Below are 20,349 nucleotides of genomic sequence, written 5' to 3'. Positions count from 1 at the left end.
TAAAGGAGTGGTTCTGCAGGTGGGGACCACACAACATTTATCTGTTCTCATCCTTTTTATCTGTTTTTGGTCACTTTTGCATTTTGTCATTGCTCTCACCCCTAGAGGTACAGTAGCATGAGGTAGTATCTACAGTGCAACCCACAGAAGTTGCTCAGGTAGTGCAGCTCATCCAGGATGGCACATCAATGCGAGCTGTGGCAAGAAGGGTAGCTGTGTCTGTCAGCACAGTGTCCAGAGCACAGAGCAGATATTGTACCAGGAGACAGGCCAGTACACCAAGAGATGTGGAGGGGGTCATAGGATGGCAACAACCCAGCAGCAGGACCATTACCTCCTCCTTTGTGCAAGGAGGAACAGTGCGAGAGCCCTGCAAAATGACCTCCAGCAGGCCACTAACATCCATGTGCCTGCTCAAACTGTCAGAAACAGACTCCATGACGGTGGTATGAGGGCCCGATGTCCACAAGTGGGTGTTGTGCTTACAGCCCAACACAGTGTGCAGGGTGATATATATATACACACACACATATATATATATATATATAAAAACGTTTTAAAAATATTTTTTTTAAAAATCACAAAATAATATATATTATATTCATAATGACTATGAAAATTGTACATTCACACTGAAGGCATCAAAACTATGAATTAACACATGTGGAATTATATACTTAACAAAAAAGTGTGAAACAACTGAAAATATGTCTTATATTCTAGGTTCGTCAAAGTAGCCACCTTTTGCTTTGATGACTGCTTTGTCATGAAAATACAGAAAAATCTTTAAATGAGGTGTGTACTGTGTATATATATATATATATATATATATATATATATATATATATATATATATATATATCCAATGAAATATACTTAAATACATTTATGGATATTTGTATGTTAATAGGTGAAATTTTTCATTGTATCAGAATCTTCTTAATTTTCCACTAATGGAAAACTCCTTACTAATGGGATCAGGGAGGTGAAAAAAAAATTATACTTCAAGGATCAGCACTGTTCCCCCATACTCCGTGCAGCATTCCCTGCTGGTGCAACAACCACCATCGGGGGCATCGCATGAGCTCTGCTACTAATCAGCGACCACAGATTGGCTGCAGTTGTTCACATTTCGTCAGAGCTGGAAGAAACCTACAGTATATCAAGACATATTACGGGCAAAGTGTGACATTACTATACGATGACCACTGAAATCAGTTGAGGGCCATGTAATAGGTGGTCATCTCGAGTCTGCAGCACTTCTAATTGACTGTGTCTGGAAAGGGCAGGGCACGTGGATACCCATAAAAATTGTTAAAAATATGCCACAGGATCACGAACAAGTAACTGTGCACTGAAAACCAGGGTAGAAAGACTTTATATTTGCACATAATAATCATTACCAACAGTAAAACCTTTGTGGAGTTTTATGCAATAGTCTACAATACGGTATGGACATTTTACATTTCTTCCAGTGACCCAGTAAAGCTGGAGATGTTTCTCATAATTCTCTCACATAATGAAACAAGAGGTAACAAAGAGTAGTAGTGCAGAAGGCAAAATCCCCAGTCACAATGGGGATGTAACATAATGTGGTGGGATATTGTAAGACTGCTCATTTCTGTGATTTAAGATACTAGAGAATATTCCACAGCAGAGACACTATGGCACTGGTACAATACTCTCCGGGTTCAGCGTGTAAAGGAGACCGAAGATGCAATATACTGTAAAGATCACATACTTTATGTAACTGTCTTAGGAGAACAGTCAGTGGAGAACTGTCTGTAATATGAATGCGTTAAAATACAGATTTTAAATATTTGACTTTATGGATAATACGTATTACTAAAACTTACCTGTATATCAAATTTCAATATAGACTTATCAGATCTAATAAAGGAAAGAAAAATCTCATGAAAAAGATTCCAGGAAATACTGATTTAAAGAGTAACACTCATTTTCATTCTTTTCATAAATCAATAGTGCACATGAAAAATCTGATTACTTCTCCTAGACTGATCTTTCAACTTTCAATTCATGGGTAAAATTTATGTTCAGTGAAGACAAATTTTTAAATTATTGAGATAGATGACAGTTGGTGCTCTTAGAATTCTATGAAGAAGGAGTGTGGAAGAGGAGGGAGGAGCTAAAGGTATCAGTTTCAGTTCTCCATGGAACTTTATGAGCACCAACTGTCATCTATTTCATTAATGTTAAAATCTGTATTCACTGAACACTGATTTTACCCATAAATTGAGACTTTAGAAAATGAAAGAGTCCAGGAGGAGAAAGAACCAGATTTCTCTTATAAGATATATTACAAAGTTTCTTATTTTCACATGTACTAAAAAAAAATGAAAACTGTGTTTACTCTTCAAATGGCAGATGTAGCACTGGCTACTGATGGACTAATAGCATCTAGCGTATATTCACCATACCACTTTTTATTTGACTTTTAATTCAGAATGTAATGAGAAAAATCTACACAGAGGGAATATTGGACGCAATCCTGCAGGTTTGGGCATCAATCAGGACTTTGGGGAAAGCCCAGCAACAACGCCAATAGCCACTGAATGTCATTGCACCCGGTATAAGTGCTAAAAAAATTTCAGCAGATAAAAAAATCAAATATAGAATAACAACTCATAGTGAATAAGGGGTTAAAATTCAAGAAAAACTAGATACACAGATTACGGTAAAACGACATTTATTAAGATTTTTTTTTTTAGATTAACACTGAATCTAAAAATAGCATACAACAAAAAATGGCTTTCAAGCAACAAAAAATAATAAAAAAAAAAGTCACAGAAAAATAGGATTATTTCCAAAACTATTAATTCGCAACAATGCTGGACTATCAACGCTGTGCTTGCGTCACGGTATAGGTGATGTTACTGCCTTTGCTGCTAAATAATGGGAAGTGCCTATAGTGGGATTCAGATGATAGCGTTAGTAGGCAAGCACCAGTACGGTTCAGGATCACCGTGATGGCAAGATCATTCTGAAAAATACACAAAGGGTTAAACACCAACACCACTAATATATAGCCATGCCAAGTTACATTACTTCACTAAAGCCATAGACAGGAGATGTAACTAAATACAAAAATACAGACTAAGGTTTGCTTCACTACAAGCAGATTCGTTGCACTCGGCCAACACAAACCAACATAACGTCATCACTTCTCACCGCTAACAAACTATTTTACACACGCGAATCGGGAAAAGTTCACAACATAGAAATGAAACAGATCACCGCTATTATCTAGAGCCTCCGCTGTCCCACTTGTTATCTGTATAGAATATGACCACTGCACTAGCCTCTGTCCTAGCACATAATCAGAGCCAGCTTCATCTATCTATAGCCTCTCTGGTGTCCAATAACCAGGCTGGTCGCTACATGTAGCACAGTAACCCTTTGACAGCCTTGTCCTGCAGGAGTTATGCACACTGTCCTAGCTGTCCACCGCACGGCACAGCATGAGGCCGGACACTTTCAGCAACACAAAGGAGTTAGAAAGAGCCAATGTCCAAGCCAACTAGTATGTAGCCAGGACCATGTGGTTGATTTCTGCCTTTATCCCTACAGACTGATCTTATAAAGTATTAGGGAAAAGGATGACATCAGGACCTACAGAAGACTTTTAGGATTTTCAGATGTCAGGTCTTGGCTTGGAATGACAGAAAATGCTGAGAGTGCTCCCTGCCAGGGAAACCTGCCGAGAACATCTGTGTAACCCGGTGTGAGTAGCGATGAGGATCGGTCAAGTAACGGAAAAGCATTGTTGTACATCTACAGAGCAACATTATCCTTCCAGTCTGAATTTAATAGCCACACCTACGCATCTCCCTATACAGCAGAGGGGTGAGGCGGGCTTCTGCAATCAATAAGAGTGGGGAAAATAAGAAGAAAACAAAGTAGCAATGTACAGGATACAAAAGATGGGCAAAAAACATGTATCAGCGAATAACTGCATTGAAGTATGTTCAGTGCTTCAAAGTACAATCGGTGAATCCTCAGCCGGTAAAGACAAACTGTCATCCAAAATAAAGGAAAATAAAAATAAAACAGAAAATAAAAACAATAAGCTAAAATGCACTGTTGTAGTTAAAGAAATAGGATGGCAAGAAAAGATACTTTGGGAATGGAGACCATTGGTTCGTGTCAATGGAGCCTCGTGATGCAGGTATTACTAGGGCACAAAGAAAAAAAGGGAAAACGTAAGGAGGAGATGTGCCCATGGAAGGAAACCTGCTGGTGAAAGCCTGCTCTGGATCGTCGTCTTACTAAATTCTGCACCTTCACTGACCAGCCAGACCCAACATACAGTAACTAGCCCCTTCTTTCCGCACTCCCATCCACCTGAACTAACAGACAAGTTACAGCAGGTTCATGATGAGGGTGCATGAAGGGAACATTTTCAGCTTTTGTTCTAGATTTCAGACGATGGGTTGAGTCTGGGGTGCGTTTGTGTGTGTGGTTTAACATGGGGCAGTTGAACTGATGTATCAAGACCGACTGTAACGACTTCTCGCCCCGGCGGGTCACACACTGGATATTCTTCTCTTTTTTTTGTTTTTTTTCTTGCACGCAAGGATTCTTCCCTTCTGATTCTTGTCTGCTTCACCCCACTTTGGCCCACGTAAGAAAGGCAGGAATGTCTCGCACAGGGACATGTCGGGTCAGGGCCTTCACTCGGAGGTTCCGGTCATCAGTCAGCAGAACAACTTCTCTTCTCAGGCGTATTGGATCATCTGAAATAAGGGCAGAGAGTAAAGTGAGATGAGGTACAAAAAACGGAAGGTGATGAGAAGAGAGAAAAAAAAAATTGAAAGCCAAAAGGAAATGTGCAACAGCTTAGGAGTAAGTTCTCACAGGAGGAAGAACGTGGGAGCGGAGGAGAGATGTAAGGAGGAGGGGGAAGCTTGTCACTGCGACACTGGTAACCATCCTCCGTGTTACAAACCAGAGGCCAGCAATTGTCAGGACTAGGCCAGGATCTGTCTTTGTAAACAACATAGACAGCTGTGGCAGGTTAATCCAATGACAGATGGGTTTGGGCAGCTCATGATGTCACTTTAATCTGCCACAACAGGATAGGGATGGAGGAATGGGAGGAAGTGGCATGACTTAAGGTGTTTACACTAGTATATTGCGGGAGTCCAAAAATGAAGAAAGCATTTGTGAGGCTAGCGAGCCAGGGCCAAAGATGAAGCTTTACCTTTATTTGACGGCATGAAGTCCTTAGCATTGTCCTTGCAGTAATGAAGACAGCACGAAAGGATCAAGTCATCGTTGTTTCCCTAAGAAACCAAAAAGCAATATCAATGTGCTGATCTTCACGATCACTAGATGCTTCTACTAGAGATGAGAAAAAAATAATTTGCGCTGCCCTGGTCCAGGTACGACAGACTGGATGGCGAATCAGGGCAGCGCCAATCGTTTTGCTCAACTCTAGCTTCTACCCTAAGCCACCTATAATTAGTGACCTCTATCTCCTCCCAGTGCCTATATAGTACATGGTAGCAAAAACCTGACCGGTCATAAGGGTCAATTACTACACTTTATGTAAAGATCAGCCACACAGCCCTGAAAAAGCAGGAAGAACATAGGTACCTTCTGTCCAGAAATATCTTCGCTTCGAAAGGCAATAGATTCCAGCTCATTACCGCGACTTGTAAGTGCTCTCAGAAAGGGATCTCGGGCTTCAAATCCATGCTCTAGAAACTGAATGGCCTTCCTGGCCTTCTCCTGAAGAGACCGAGCCTGCACAGCGCTGCGCTGATCAACATCTTGTCCTTTTGCAAGGCCATCCAATTCATGGATAACTACAGAATGGGAAAAGACACACAGTTTTTGAGAAACTATGGCACAAAAACAAAGATTTCTCTCCGATTCTACTACTATATTGTCATTACCGAAATATTTCCATGGATTGAAAGATGTTCCCACAAGAATAGATATAAACCTCTACCTTTAATGAAGAAAATAATGCAGACCTATTAAAAAATTGGTCTGAGAAAAGTCTAAAGTACAGAAGAGAATTCTACTGATCTGGAAAACCAACATGAACACTTAATTGGTTAAATTATCTCGGTGTCTAAGGCCCAAATTGCACAAAATACGGCAAACACACGTGAGCAAAACTAGAAACATGCTGATGAAATTAGGGAAAAAAGTGAAATCTCTTTAAATGATCTTCTAAAAAGCTGCAGCGAAAAATCATGTTTATAGGAATGTCTCTATGCAACATACCAAAAAATTACAGCGATTGCCCCCTTTCAACTATTTGAGCCTAAAGGCTCACTGATGGATAAAAATAAGAAACTAATCTTTACTTACCCTCCCTGGGTCCAGCAGTGCCTTTGAACCACTGCTATGGTCTTTGATCATTTGGTACAGTGGTGACGTTATGTTGACAACACTGCAGCCAATCCCTGAGCTCACAACTTACATTGGCTGAGACAAGTGATTGGCTGCCTCACTGTCGATGTGATGTCACCCCTGCAACTAATCATCAAAAGTGAAGCAGCGTCAGAAAGTCAGCACTAGACCCGAGGAAGGCAAGCAAAGATTACTTTCTTCTTTTATTCATCACAGCTCTTGCGGATTAAAAATAACTGAAAAGAAACAACCCTTTAAGCCCACTTTCACACAGCAGTAGCTTAGTCAGTACTTTGCATCACTATGTTTATGCCAAAACTCAGCAAATCAAATAGAAAAAAAATATATTGGAAAGGTTTGCAACGCTTTATAATTTTGGACCCGCTCCTGGTTTTGGCTTACAAATATTGAAAAAAAAATGCTTAGGGGAACTGAAAATTGGTCATAGAAAATATCTTTTCTAGAATAGGAGAGGTTTGGTTAAAGAGGTAGTATTGAGACCCAAGTTTAATCTCCGATCACCTAGCCCGATTGACAAGCTCCTCACTGTCCCTTTTGCTGATGGGATCTCACACTGCTCAGTACAAGCTGCAGCTGTCAGACAGGCTGACTGTACTCGGACTAATAAGCTCTCTTACTATTTTGCTGGACTCCTTAAATTCTAATTGTATTATTAGGATTAAACCGTTATTCTGATTTTCAGAGTACACCAGTCTCTATTTTCCATTTGTGTTGTGAAATATGTTGACCGTATTGCTTTATGAACTACCAGGTATTTGGGGCTTGATTGTGTGCAAGACACTGCTGCTTACTGTTTTAGTAAAAGTAAATCAGCTTCAGCGTGAATTTTTAGATGCTCATGTAACATGCCCCAAGGCCATGTTGCTGTGCAAAGAAAAAAAGAAAACATCCCCACCATTAAAAATCAACCCAGGAGCATTTATTTACAGCGTTCCTTAAATTGAAAGGAGAGATATGTTCATTTACTGGATTAAGGTGGCAAATCCATTTTAGGTATTTGCAGTCACGTGCCCGCTGCTGCCAGCACCGGAGAATCCTCACAGTGTGCAGTGTGAATTCACAAGTCTGCGGTCACATAGAGAGACTGCAGATTTCTAGCCTAAGGCCGGACAACCCCTTTAAGGCATGTCCACGTAATATACCATAAAAGCCTGCGGGGGATCTTGAGTGTGTGTGTGTGTGAGGGGAGGGGGTCACATTGGTTACTTTTTTTATTTAGCTTCATCACAATATACCTATGTGGATGCAATTCTAACTTCTTTACTAAGGATACGATTTTCCCATGTGACATCATATTCCAGAACTTAGCCAAGGCATTACATGACAACCGTCTGTATTATGAAATGCTATTTGAAATGATGGGACACTTTCAGGCAATACCAAACTCAACAAGCAGGATGTGAGAAGGTACCTATTGTGCAGAAGTCAGACGTTCGGGTAAGCCTACATGATACTAGTGCTCCAAATCAAGCCTTTATCTCAGGAATCAGACCAATAAAGCATTCAGAGTAAGTATAGGTCATTCTGATTTGCTGACAGTGAGCTTAAAACAGACAAATTTAACATTGTGTCTTACAGGGCAAATAGCAATACACAGCTGGTGAGCATGCTTGCCCTAAACCCATACTATATATTAAATATTCTATACACATCACTTAATTAAAAGGTAGCCTGTACAAACCCCTTTAAACTAGTGCATCCATCAAAAGCTCCAAGGATACAAGAGAGCACCGACCAGCTGAGTGGCTGCCCATACTCATTTGTAATGCACTCTTCAAGTACATTTTATATTATTATTTGGCCGACCGGGAACATGTAGCGGCATCCATAGCACTTTGCCATTGTAGTATGCAATTAAGAAAGCGTGCACTGGTCAGTATCTGTCTAGTGAAAAACAACCATTACACAATAAAGTGAAAAAAGGGATAAAATTCCAATGCTATGTTTAGAGCCTGTTCACACAGGGCTGGATAAATTGTATTGTGTTTTTATTCTTACAACTGTATTTGGAAAACCAGAGATCTAAGAGCAAATTTCACAAAAAAGACCCAGAGTGAATGCACAGTCTTGCTGCCTTTACACCCCAAAACTAATTAAGAATGCTTCTGATGCCCAGAAGAATCTGTTGTGTCCAGGAACTATGCTGTAATTTGCCATCCACAGTTATGGGTTCCCCCTCATCAGTCGAATCTTTCTTTCCCTCACTTCCCAGCATGCCCTGCTCCTGCCACTGTCCAATGGCTTGCCTCCTCTTGGTTATGTCTTTATGCAGTGTGACCGACAAGTGAGAAGAAAAAGTTCTGTCCCCATATCCCGTTATCTGTCTTTGTGCCTCAGCAGCTAGAGACGGATTATACTCGACAACAGGCAGTAGACAGCAAGTTAGACAGAAAAGAGTGATTTTTCAGGCTGGAAAATAAATAAAGCAGTTTGCAATTTTGTTCGGCATTGCACTCCGCATCTGACGAGCCTCCATTTTTTAAATTAACAGTGACCCCAAATTTTCTGTAAATTTAAATAAACTGTGGTTGAGCCTAAACTAGTGAAATATTAAGTCTTTCATTCCACTAACTTTTTCACTTCTCAGTTACCCACTGGTCATTTGTGTCTCCTCCCCCAACCCTGTCCGCTTGTTCTCAGTATCACCCATAGCTCTACTTCATAGCATGGCGATAGCCATGATGGACAACAGGTCATCACACAGCATAAACTACACATAGTGGCAGGTGGCACAGAGATCAGTGGGGAATAAAAATAATTAAATAAGTATTCTGAAATACTATTTTTAGGGGGAGGTTTTGACAAACCAAATAAAGAGACTTTAGTGATTAGGTAATATTTCCTTAGAAACCAGGTATGATCGCTATAGTACTAAAAAAGCTTACCAAAAAAGTTAACCAAGGCCATGCTCCACCTTCAGCTACATCAGGGGAAAGGTCGATTAGTAAAATTGTAAATCCGCTTTAAGGGAATCTGTCAGCAGGTTTTTGCTACCTCATCTGAGAGCAGCATGATGTAGGAAAAGAGACCCTGAATCCATTGATGTGTCACTTAGATTACTGGGTGCAGAGGTTCTGACACAGAGTTTTTAGATTTAGAATGAAGCAGAGCTGAGGAAGCTAATCCTGCCCACACCACATCTAACCCCACCTACACCAGGCTCTTTTATGTACAAAATCCATAGACAGTGAGGTGCTAATCACAGGAGGAGGGGGCGTTGCCGGACTAGTGTAGTCCGGCAATTTTAATCTCTTAGCTATAAATCATTCACAGTTAGTAAACAGCACACACTTTGACAAGTGACAAATCCCTGAATTCTGTGTTTCAGCCTCTATCTCATCCGGTCTTCGGATTATAAAGCAAAAGCCTGCTGACAGATTCTCTTTAATGCTTTGGTCAAATTAGCATAAAGCACGTATGGTATCATTAGCTGCTCAGAAACTACAAGTCACATTTTTACATTCACAAGATTATTTAATTGAAAAAGAGAAGCAATAATCGTCAAAAAATAGAATTTGTAATTCACCGCACATTTTTGCAGTACTAGCGATGCTAGGCTAGACAGACAGACGTTTTTAGTAGGCGGCTCATAAACAGATGGACACAGTAGTATGTGTGTGACAGGAAGGAGATTATAATGCATGCTCGTTCCCCCACAGGGAAGAAAGCGTGCTCGACTTCTTATTAAACCCACCCAAATAAACCAGATACGCCACAGGGCTCCTTCTCTCGGTCAGGGAAAGAACTCCCAAATCCAGGGAGCTGGCCAGACCACCCAGTAACACCAGTACTTGTGCCAGGGGCGAGTGTTTAGCAATAACTGGAACCAGTCAGAGATTGCACCGCTGGCTTTATATGGAGAAAACGCCGTGACGGGGACGTGTGTTCCAGCAGCTGCTCTCTTAGCTGTGTGACTCTGTCCCAAGCCCAGCCAGAGAGCTGCACAGTGCAGCAGCCATAGCCAGAGTGCAGTCAAGCACAAGGCAGATGAGGGTTAGTGGCAAGAATCAATACTCATCCTACATTACACAACAACATGCTGCAGAGTTGGGGAAAGCAAGCATCATACTAACACAAGTGAAGGCCAACTGCAATTGTCATACTTTCCCATCAGTACATGATTTTCTAAAATGCCCCACAAAATGAAAAGAGCAATATGCATATCCATAACCGGCATATTCACTGTGCCATATAGTAAATTAGAGGTGGGCTCCAGGGTTAAGGACATTTTGCTCAGAAGGCACATAACAGTATATCTCATCACTGATGGTTTAGCTGCTTGTTCCTAATGAATATTGAAACCTTAATAAAATGAAAACGGGTTTTAACTCTGTGAGTTGATATTTTTGGAGAGATTGCAATTCTAAAAAACAGTCAATCTGAAAAAGCAGTTTTACACTATATGTCATGAGGGAGAGACAGAATAGCTGCCTTTGCCCCTGAAGAAACGGGTGATGTAGCCTTTCATGACGTAGTTAAAAGAAAAAGAAATACAAAAATAGGTATGCTCAGCAACTGGTAGAGACTTCTCTTCTAAAACCATGATCGGATATCTGCTATAACACAATGACTTCTCAAATTCCAAATTCTAGAATTATGATTATTAATTCCAATTTAAAGGGAACCCATCATTTAAAAAAATGCTATTAACCTGCAGATATAGTGTTAATCTGCAGGTAAATAGCATTCTAATACTGCCTGGAGCGCCGCACTGAAAGCCCAGCTACCTGGAGGAAACTAACTTTCTTCCGCCTGGCAGCCTCCAGCTTTCAGTTATAGAGGCACGGCCGGAGCAGTTTCAGTCACCTCTAGTATACAGTGAGCAGTGGATGTGACCACACCCCGGCAATAACTGACAGCCGGCCCTGCATTGCATCAGTCCTGAGCCGGCTGTCAGTCAGAGACGCGGGCGCGGTTACAGCTGCCACTCACTATGTGCTGAGTGGTGACTGAAGCTGCGCCGACTGCGCCTCTATGACTGAAAGTCGGAGGAATACAGTTAATTTCCTCCTGATAGCTGAGCTTTCAGTGTGGAGGCCAGGCAGTTTTAGAACGCTATTAACCTGCAGATTAATAGCGCTTTTTTTTTTACATGACAGGTTTTCTTTAAATAAAAAAATGGATAATCAGCTCAAACTCCCCAATTATAAAGGAATGTGTTAAATAATAATAGTATCTGATTTGTACCAGAAGAAAATAATGAAAAACTGTGACAAGAGATCTACATTGTTCATAATAAACCAGAGAGGTCCTGACAAACTCAAACAATAGGATTAAGACATCTCTACACGATCAATGCAGTTATCACAAATATATGGATTCCTACTAATATGCTGTATATTAGATCACCTGGTATTTAGCTTTATTGTACCTTATGGAGCATACTGTACCTACTACATTGCAGATCTTACCTATAAGAGGAATAACTAGTATATAGATCTGACATGACAAAAGCTGCTGCAGCCCAGGGAGGTGATTGATAAATCCATTTGTATCAGGAACCAGGAATAAAGGACAGATTTCCAGCTCCAGGGGCCGTGTCTTGCCATCTAGGACAGCCTAGGAAGATAAAATAAGACAGAAAAGTCATCTTCAGCAAAACAGTTAATAAAGTTTTTAGCAACTTAAGAGAGAACTAGGATGGATAAAGTAAATAGTGAAATGTGCATTAAACAATTTTCAGTTTGCTGCCTCTAGGCTGCTTTTTATTCTAGCAACTCCCTAATTTTGCCTCTCGGCACTAATTAAGAAATTCTGAGGGCAAGCAGAGGAGATATAATAAACCACTTGTCCTCATACATGTCTATGGTATGGTCCACGCAAAAATTGGGAATTCTTAAATATACGGAATATTTGCGGAAATAAAAGGTCAGTGTTATATTTGCTTCTGTGCGATTATTAGCACATTTTCTGGTCGAATCGAAACATCTGGCTTTAGTGGCTGCTACATAACTTGTAAAAAAAAATATATAATATCTAAAAATCAAGGGTGGGGGTGACCATATATCCCAACCATTTCCACTACTGCAGGTTACGGCTCTGGGGCGTCGTTGAACAGGCTGTGACTGTCTGCACGTCCCCTCTGCAGGATGCACTAACCCACAGCGAGGTCACATCATACCGAGCCAAGAACAGGGAGCAATAAAAACGGAGCTGGACGGCGGGTGGTAAAGGGAAGCAAAGCAGTCACAGGGTAGCAGGGCAGTCGGGAAGTCTGTGGCATTTCTCCTCCTGCAGGGTATTGTGTTATAAATAGGCCAGGACTTCCTACTCCACAGGTTCAGAAGGATACAGTATCCTGTACGGCCGTCTGCTTACGTTGCCCTGTAAGTGACAGCACTGCATCTCTGCCTCTTCCAAGTATCACAAGCTCGCGTAAAGGAAGAAGCTACTTAACGTTCATAAACACCCAAAAGCCACATTTCTTCAAAATAGCTGATCTCATACCTTTAGACAGGTTTTAGTTCACATACAACCATGGCGTCAAAGCAGAAAACTTTTATAGATTCATATTTCTTCTTTAGAATAACCTTGTCCAGCCTTGCCCAATGGCATTCTCTGTGGCTCATCAAAACACGTCCAACCCCTAATTTTCTTTCGCCAGAGGCTGGCGTATCAGGGTGGATTGACAGAATCTTAAAGATCTCACTAGATTTCAATTAGGTGTATGAAAGGTGAGTAACCAGGCTGGTCATGGCAGCTCGCCAATTGCTAAAGGGTACACATGTGTGTTGTGTCCCAGAAGGGCTTTCACCGGAGCTGTATTACAAGTCGCTCGGCACAGATTGCAGGGTCCAGGCATATGGTGAGACAGATGTTCCTGGCAAGGATTCAAGGCTACAAAATGAAGAATTATGGATGCAAAGGGCCCTGGGCACTAGCAAAGGTGGGGGCAGGAAGATGAAGAACAAATATCTTTTCCCCTTTGGTATCAGTCTTAAGCTCATCTGGAAGGAACTTACTCTGTGAAACTTCGCATTCTAAGCCCGACCAAACAATGAACATTGACAGAGGCCTGAAATCATCTTCAGGCAAAAGAAGTCTCTTTATCACAAGGATTTGTTGTCAATGTATCAACATGTCCAATGGTGGGAAACTTTTTACCTTTAAGTTTCTCATTGATGGTAAAGTATAAGCTCTAATCATAACATTTAGTGAAACTGGTGGAGAAAGTAACATTTTGAACCTTGTTTTAATAAAATGAGACTTAAAGCAATCACTGATTGCCTTTTGTAAAAATTGAAAACTCAATTACAGCATCTCCTTATTTATCTAGGACAGTGATATTATAACCGCCATTGTACACTGAATATTAGACTTTAGCATTCTACATAACCAGCCAGAAAAGTTGTGCAGAACCTGGAAGTTTAGTTATTTTTCCTTCTCCATTCTTGATCAATGGACAGACTACACCTGGTGTGATGTAAGTGTCCTGACCCAATCAAAGTCCGCTCGCATGCTGCTGCTCTCGCTCTAAAAAAACTAAGCAAGAAACTGCAGCTGCATCCCCGTCCTCCCTGTTTATTAAAAGTTTCTTACAATAGAATTACAGAAAGATTAAAAAAAATGTTAAGTTCATCACCTTCTTTCCAGAGCCATAACTTTTTTATTTTTCTGTCCACAGACATATGAGGGTTTATTTTTTGAGGGACGAGTTGTACTTTTGAATGACACCATTCATTTAGCACATTGTACTGGAAAAAAAAAATCCAAGTGGGGAGAAAGTGTCAAAGAAACAATTCTGCCATGTTTTTTACATTTTGTGGTAAAAATTACCTTGCAACATGACTCTGCTCATCAGTATGATTACGGTGATACCAAACATGTCCAGCTTTTTTTTTATTATTTAAGTGGTGAAAAAAAAATCAGAAGTTCATACAAAAACATTTTTTCGGTTGTGTCGCCATTTTCCGAGACTCGTAACGTTTTAATTTTTTGATTGATGGAGCTGTGATGGCTTATTTGTGGGGAGAGACAACATTTCTATTGATAGAATTTTTGGATAGATATGACGTTTTGATAGCTTATTACAGCATTTTTTTGTGGTATTTGCAGCGACCAAAAAACCCTTAATTTTGGCAGTCTTGAATTTTTTCCCATTTACGGTGTTCATTATTCGGGTTAATTATTTTTATATTTTGATAGATCAGACTTTTCAGAACACGGCAATACCATGTGTATCTTTTAAAATCTTCTTATTATCTTTATTTTTAATGGGGGAAAAGGCAGGTGATTTGAACTTGTTTTTATTTTTCTTTCAAATTTTTAAACCTTTTTTTTTTTACTGTTCACTGTATTTGTTAATCCCCTTAGGGGACTTGAAGATGCAATTGTTTGATCCTTTGTGCTATAAACAGCAATACCACAGCATTGCTGCATATAGTGAAAATCACAGTCTCCTTTGACGCCTGGCTGCAGGCAGGGTTTCATGGGAGCTCCGTTATGACAAGCACAGAGGTCTTCAACAGACCCCCAGCTGTCATTGCAACCCATCGACGACCCGATGAATGCATGGAATGATGCATTCCCACCGCTGATGCGTTCTTAATGCCGCTGTCAGAGTTTGACAGGGGCATTTAACAGACTAAAACTCGCGGGCGGCGTTCCATACACCGCTTCCAACTTGCATCGTACATGTATGGTGCGAGTTGTCAAAAAAAAGGTTAAAAATGTTTACACACTGACTGCAAGAGTAAAGTTTTTATAAAAAACATTTTTACATTTCCAAATATACCAGATAGTATGTAAATACCTTAATTTAATTATTGGTGCAAAGCAAATAGCAGAAAAGATTATTAGAAAAAGAAACTTTGTCTTCAAACTTGAGTTTTACTTAATTTTATACCAGCTATTACACAACTGAATTAATAGCAATTTGCTGTAATTTCATTTTTGCTTAGTGAATTCCTTTACGGGTAGGAGCCTGCGCTTCCCCTAGAATGCCAGGAAGGCAGCTGCAGAGAATAAGTCTCCTTGCTCTATTATGTGCATTTTATTTCTGCTGGTAGCTCGATAAGTAGTACACACAATAGAATCGTTGATGAGGCAGTCTTCAATAAATGGAGCTGTGAGGTGGAGAATCACCAACAGGCTAAGGGTATGTTCATACATTTCTTTTTTTCCCGCAAAAAATGCAGCAGTTTACTGTACCAGCAAAGTGACAGACAGCTGAAATCACATGCACACACTGCTTATTTTTTTCTTTAAAGATGTGAAGCAGTTTCAAATCTGCAGCATGTCAATTCTTTTAGCGTTTTGCAGTGTTTTTTTACCGATTCCAATGAATGGAAAAGAAAGAGAAAAAACCCCATAAAAATGCACACATAAAAGCGGCAAAAATGCGCTAATTTAATGCAGCATTTTTTCCTGCGAACAAAACGTGTGTACATACCCTAACTGTACTTTCGATTAACTTTGCAGAGTAAGTGGTTATGTATGTACATGAGGAATAACACTATTTCTGGCCATTTGATCACTTGTATCCTTAGTATTCAACAGTTTCCCCTCTGCAGGCTTTACCACCAATTTGCAATTGACTCTTAATTGGTGGGAGGAGGCTAGCTGCTATCTTATTTCTAAACACAGAAATGGATGCCTGCTTTTTATTTATTAGTTAGTACACAGGCAAAAGAGACAACGACAAAAGAGAAATTAAACAGCAATCCTGAGCTATGTGAATGTGACTTCAGCTCTGGGTTGAGGTAAAAGACTTGTTAGAAAGCTCAGCACAATCTTTCTGAGTCTTGCTCTGTTCCTCACTCCTCCTACCATCTCCACTGAGTGTAACAGGAGGTGTAACCTGATACCTCACTGTGCTGGCAGTCTGTCTGGTCTTGAGCAAGACTGAGTTGAGGTGGTGAAAGATAAGTTCAGGAGGCAGATTATTCACACAGAATAAAGCTGACTTCTATGATCATATATATTACAACGTTTCATATATATTCACCTGTACTACTGATTGATGCAAAATTTGTTGAAAGTACAGTTTTCTTTTAAAGGTCGTGCAACAAAGGGGAAATTTCTCAGTAATTTTCTGTGAGCAAAACACTATAGCTTATGAATGAGGGCATCCTATTTTCACAGGTAATGAGCAAAGAGAATATTTCTAGGCAATGGAAAAGGTTTTTACACATATCTTCTGGAAAGCAACAGAGAACATCTGTAAAAGTCATCATCCCTGATATCTGGTGAGTGTATGCGGTCACTGGTATTTAATGTAAAACATAATGTATTCCTGGAAGCCTACAGGACAGCGATGTTCCTAACAACTCAAAGACTGAGAAACGCCAGTCTGAGAAAAGGGACAATGGGCTCGCCATGCTGTTTACCTTTCCGCATCACATACAAGCAGTGGACATCACTACCACAGCAAAAGAAATTTGCGTCACGTAAACAGACATAATTTTGATATTTTGGCATGGTGCGCCCTGTCTCCATAATGCTCATATTACATACAAGGAGTTATAATGTCATGTTCTTATAGATTTTAAGAGGGCGGCCCGCTATCAGCCATAGCAGAGAGTTAGCTAGCAGCAGGCAGTGACTCTCAAGGTGCCGCTCATAATCAGTCCATGTGTTACAATGGCCATAAATGAAATGCTCGCTCTTTAGTTATTACAAATGAACAGCTACAAACATATTGGCCAAGATACAGGGAATAATTTGATCCAACCGCAAATTAGAAGTGTATTCTGTGAACGTCTTATCTTCTCACTTGACGTCCCCTTCAAGGTATCCCTAAAGCTCCTGTATAATCCTGGCAATAACCAGGAGGCTTAACGTTCTGCTAACTACTCTAGCCTTCAATGACTCTACACCCCAGCTGGATCGTATCGCAAGCTCTTCATCCCAGAACTCCTCCAAGTAATCGTGAACTAACGCAAATGAGGACAAAATAAGACAAGGATGCTAAGGGGGTGACTCCTATTAGGGCCACCCTTTTTGTGATGATCCTATACTATAGAATTTAGAGATTCATTGTAGGGAAATCTATGGAGAAGATCATACATTCACAAAACACACTTCTGAATGAAAGGGGTTGTCCGGGACTATATGGATTGATGTGGATTGCCACCTATCCTTAGGATGGGTCATCAATATCAGAATCGTGGGAATCAGATATCCAGCACTTCCGCAGCAGTATGCAGGTCCTATGGCAGACAAAAACAAATAGTGTAGGGAATCAGAATACAACACCTCCATACACAGTCTAGCAGTCATTAGAGTACTGCAACTCAGCAGATAAATGGGAGTCAAGTTGTGTTACCACTATATAGGGCTGCCACCAGGAATTTCAGGGCCCCAAACTGGCAAAATTTTCGGGCACCTTGAGACTGTGCCCAGGCTCCATCCCAGTTCCGCCTCCACCCCGCAAACCTTCCACAGTTCCATCTCTTGGAAAAACTCCACTTCTGCACCACGTCCTCACCAATCACACATGAACAGTTCCCATCAAACACCAGATCACATACATAGCCAGCAGCTTTGTTTTGGCCAAAAGATTTTTTAAGCTGCCACCACGACAACATAGACTCTAACCTATTAAACATTTCTTAAAATAGCCAACGCTCTTTTTAGATATAGTTTTCTTTTTTTTCTTTAAGGGAATGTATCACATAAATACAGTCACACCATGGCAGGACCACATTTTACCATCACATAGTGACCGAACAGATCACGCCAAGGAGCCGGGGAGAATGACTCCTGCAGCGAGCGAGCCCTGTCACTCACTGAGCGCAGCGCAGTTCCGGGGCCCACTCGCTGGAGTGAGTCATTCTCCCCGGCGACACTTAAGACAGGTGAGTATATAGATTTTTTAAATTTATTATTTTTACAGGTGGACACTGTGGGAGCAGACTACTACTCTCATTATGGGCTCCTACTGGTGCTGATCGCAGCGCCGGCGGGGAACAATGATAAGGGCAGCGTTCAGCACCCGTCGTTTGGGAACAGCGCTAACTGTACCGCTGATTCCCAGGCGCCGGTATGGGTGCTCCTGATGTGGCACAGGGGCGGCATACGTGGACACAGACATCTCCGTTGCTGGTTTTTCCGGTACCTGAAATATCAGGACATGTGAAAGAGCCCTAAAATAACACACAGTTATCTAGAGCACCGCTTCCAGAGCACATTCCCCAACTTCTACACTATGCAGCTGTGCACCCACCATTAATATATAATTCATTATTAAGCAACCAACCATTCCAAATATAAATTGTAATCCACTACTGTGCCCCCACTAACAATAAATAACCACTTTCCCCACCTAATAAATATATAAAATTAGCACCTGTACTCTTTCCCCCAACTCATTACCAGTCACTGCATCCAACACCTTCACTCTGTACCTCCCGCTCCCCTGATTTATTAGCCCCTCCGCCCCAATTCATTGTCATGTCCTCTCTCCCACCCCCTCCCTCTATTCATTATCAACTGCTCTCTCCCCACATTCAATACATCATTTACTCTTCTCCACCCCCGATCATCATTTGCTCTCCCCCACCCTCAATTCATCATTTACGGTCCCCATCCCCAATTCATCATTTACGGTCCCCATCCCAGGCTCAATACATCATCATTTAATCCCCCAACCTCACTTCATCATTTGCAATCCTCCGTCGCCCCCCCTCTCACCCGTCACTTCTTCATTTGCAGTCCCCCCCCTCTCACCCGTCACTTCATCATTTGCAGTCCCCCCCCCTCCTCACTTCATCATTTGCAGTCCCCCCCCCTCCTCACTTCATCATTTGCAGTCCCCCCCTCTCACTTCATCATTTGCAGTCCCCCCCTCTCACTTCATCATTTGCAGTCCCCCCCCTCTCACTTCATCATTTGCAGACCCCCCCTCTCACTTCATCATTTGCAGACCCCCCCTCTCACTTCATCATTTGCAGACCCCCCCTCTCACTTCATCATTTGCAGACCCCCCCTCTCACTTCATCATTTGCAGACCCCCCCTCTCACTTCATCATTTGCAGACCCCCCCTCTCACTTCATCATTTGCAGACCCCCCCTCTCACTTCATCATTTGCAGACCCCCCCTCTCACTTCATCATTTGCAGACCCCCCCTCTCACTTCATCATTTGCAGACCCCCCCTCTCACTTCATCATTTGCAGCCCCCCCCCTCTCACTTCATCATTTGCAGTCCTCCCCTCACCATCATTTGATGGTCCCCCTCTCACTTCATCATTTGCAGTCCCCCCCACTCACATCATTATTTGCAGTCCCCCTCTCCCCCCTCACTTCATCATTTGCAGTCCCCCCCTCTCCTCACTTCATCATTTGCAGTCCCCTCCTCTCCTCATCATTTGCAGTCCCCCCCTCTTCTCACTTCATCATTTGCAGTCCCCCCCACTCACATCATTATTTGCAGTCCCCCTCTCCCCCGTCACTTCATCATTTGCAGTCCCCCCCACTCACATCATTATTTGCAGTCCCCCTCTATCCCCTCACTTCATCATTTGCAGTCCCCCCCCTCTCCTCACTTCATCATTTGCAGTCCCCTCCTCTCCTCATCATTTGCAGTCCCCCCTCTTCTCACTTCATCATTTGCAGTCCCCCCCACTCACATCATTATTTGCAGTCCCCCCCACTGACATCATTATTTGCAGTCCCCCTCTATCCCCTCACTTCATCATTTGCAGTCCCCCCCCTCTCCTCACTTCATCATTTGCAGTCCCCTCCTCTCCTCATCATTTGCAGTCCCCCCCTCTTCTCACTTCATCATTTGCAGTCCCCCCCACTCACATCATTATTTGCAGTCCCCCTCTCCCCCGTCACTTCATCATTTGCAGTCCCCCCCACTCACATCATTATTTGCAGTCCCCCTCTATCCCCTCACTTCATCATTTGCAGTCCCCCCCCTCTCCTCACTTCATCATTTGCAGTCCCCTCCTCTCCTCATCATTTGCAGTCCCCCCCTCTTCTCACTTCATCATTTGCA

The 20,349-nt window shown here is 41.8% G+C and overlaps 1 protein-coding gene across 1 annotated transcript in view; it reads right to left on the bottom strand.

The window, feature by feature from the left end:
* Window positions 1-2,690: 2,690 nt before the first annotated feature.
* SMG6 (SMG6 nonsense mediated mRNA decay factor) overlaps window positions 2,691-20,349 on the bottom strand; it is a 289,497-nt gene continuing 271,838 nt past the window's right edge. The window contains exons 16-19 of the mRNA XM_073667669.1: window positions 11,817-11,964; window positions 5,617-5,828; window positions 5,222-5,303; window positions 2,691-4,754 (exon numbers count right to left, since the gene is read on the bottom strand). Coding sequence (XP_073523770.1) covers window positions 4,624-4,754; window positions 5,222-5,303; window positions 5,617-5,828; window positions 11,817-11,964 — 573 coding nt within the window. The 3' untranslated portion in view covers window positions 2,691-4,623. The remainder of the gene's footprint in view (window positions 4,755-5,221; window positions 5,304-5,616; window positions 5,829-11,816; window positions 11,965-20,349) is intronic.

The sequence above is a fragment of the Phyllobates terribilis genome, unplaced genomic scaffold (genome assembly GCF_046119375.1).
Source record: "Phyllobates terribilis strain yellow unplaced genomic scaffold, ASM4611937v1 Scaffold_2__4_contigs__length_985480577, whole genome shotgun sequence".
Taxonomy (NCBI): domain Eukaryota; kingdom Metazoa; phylum Chordata; class Amphibia; order Anura; family Dendrobatidae; genus Phyllobates; species Phyllobates terribilis.
This window is presented reverse-complemented; position numbering and strand designations above follow the sequence as displayed.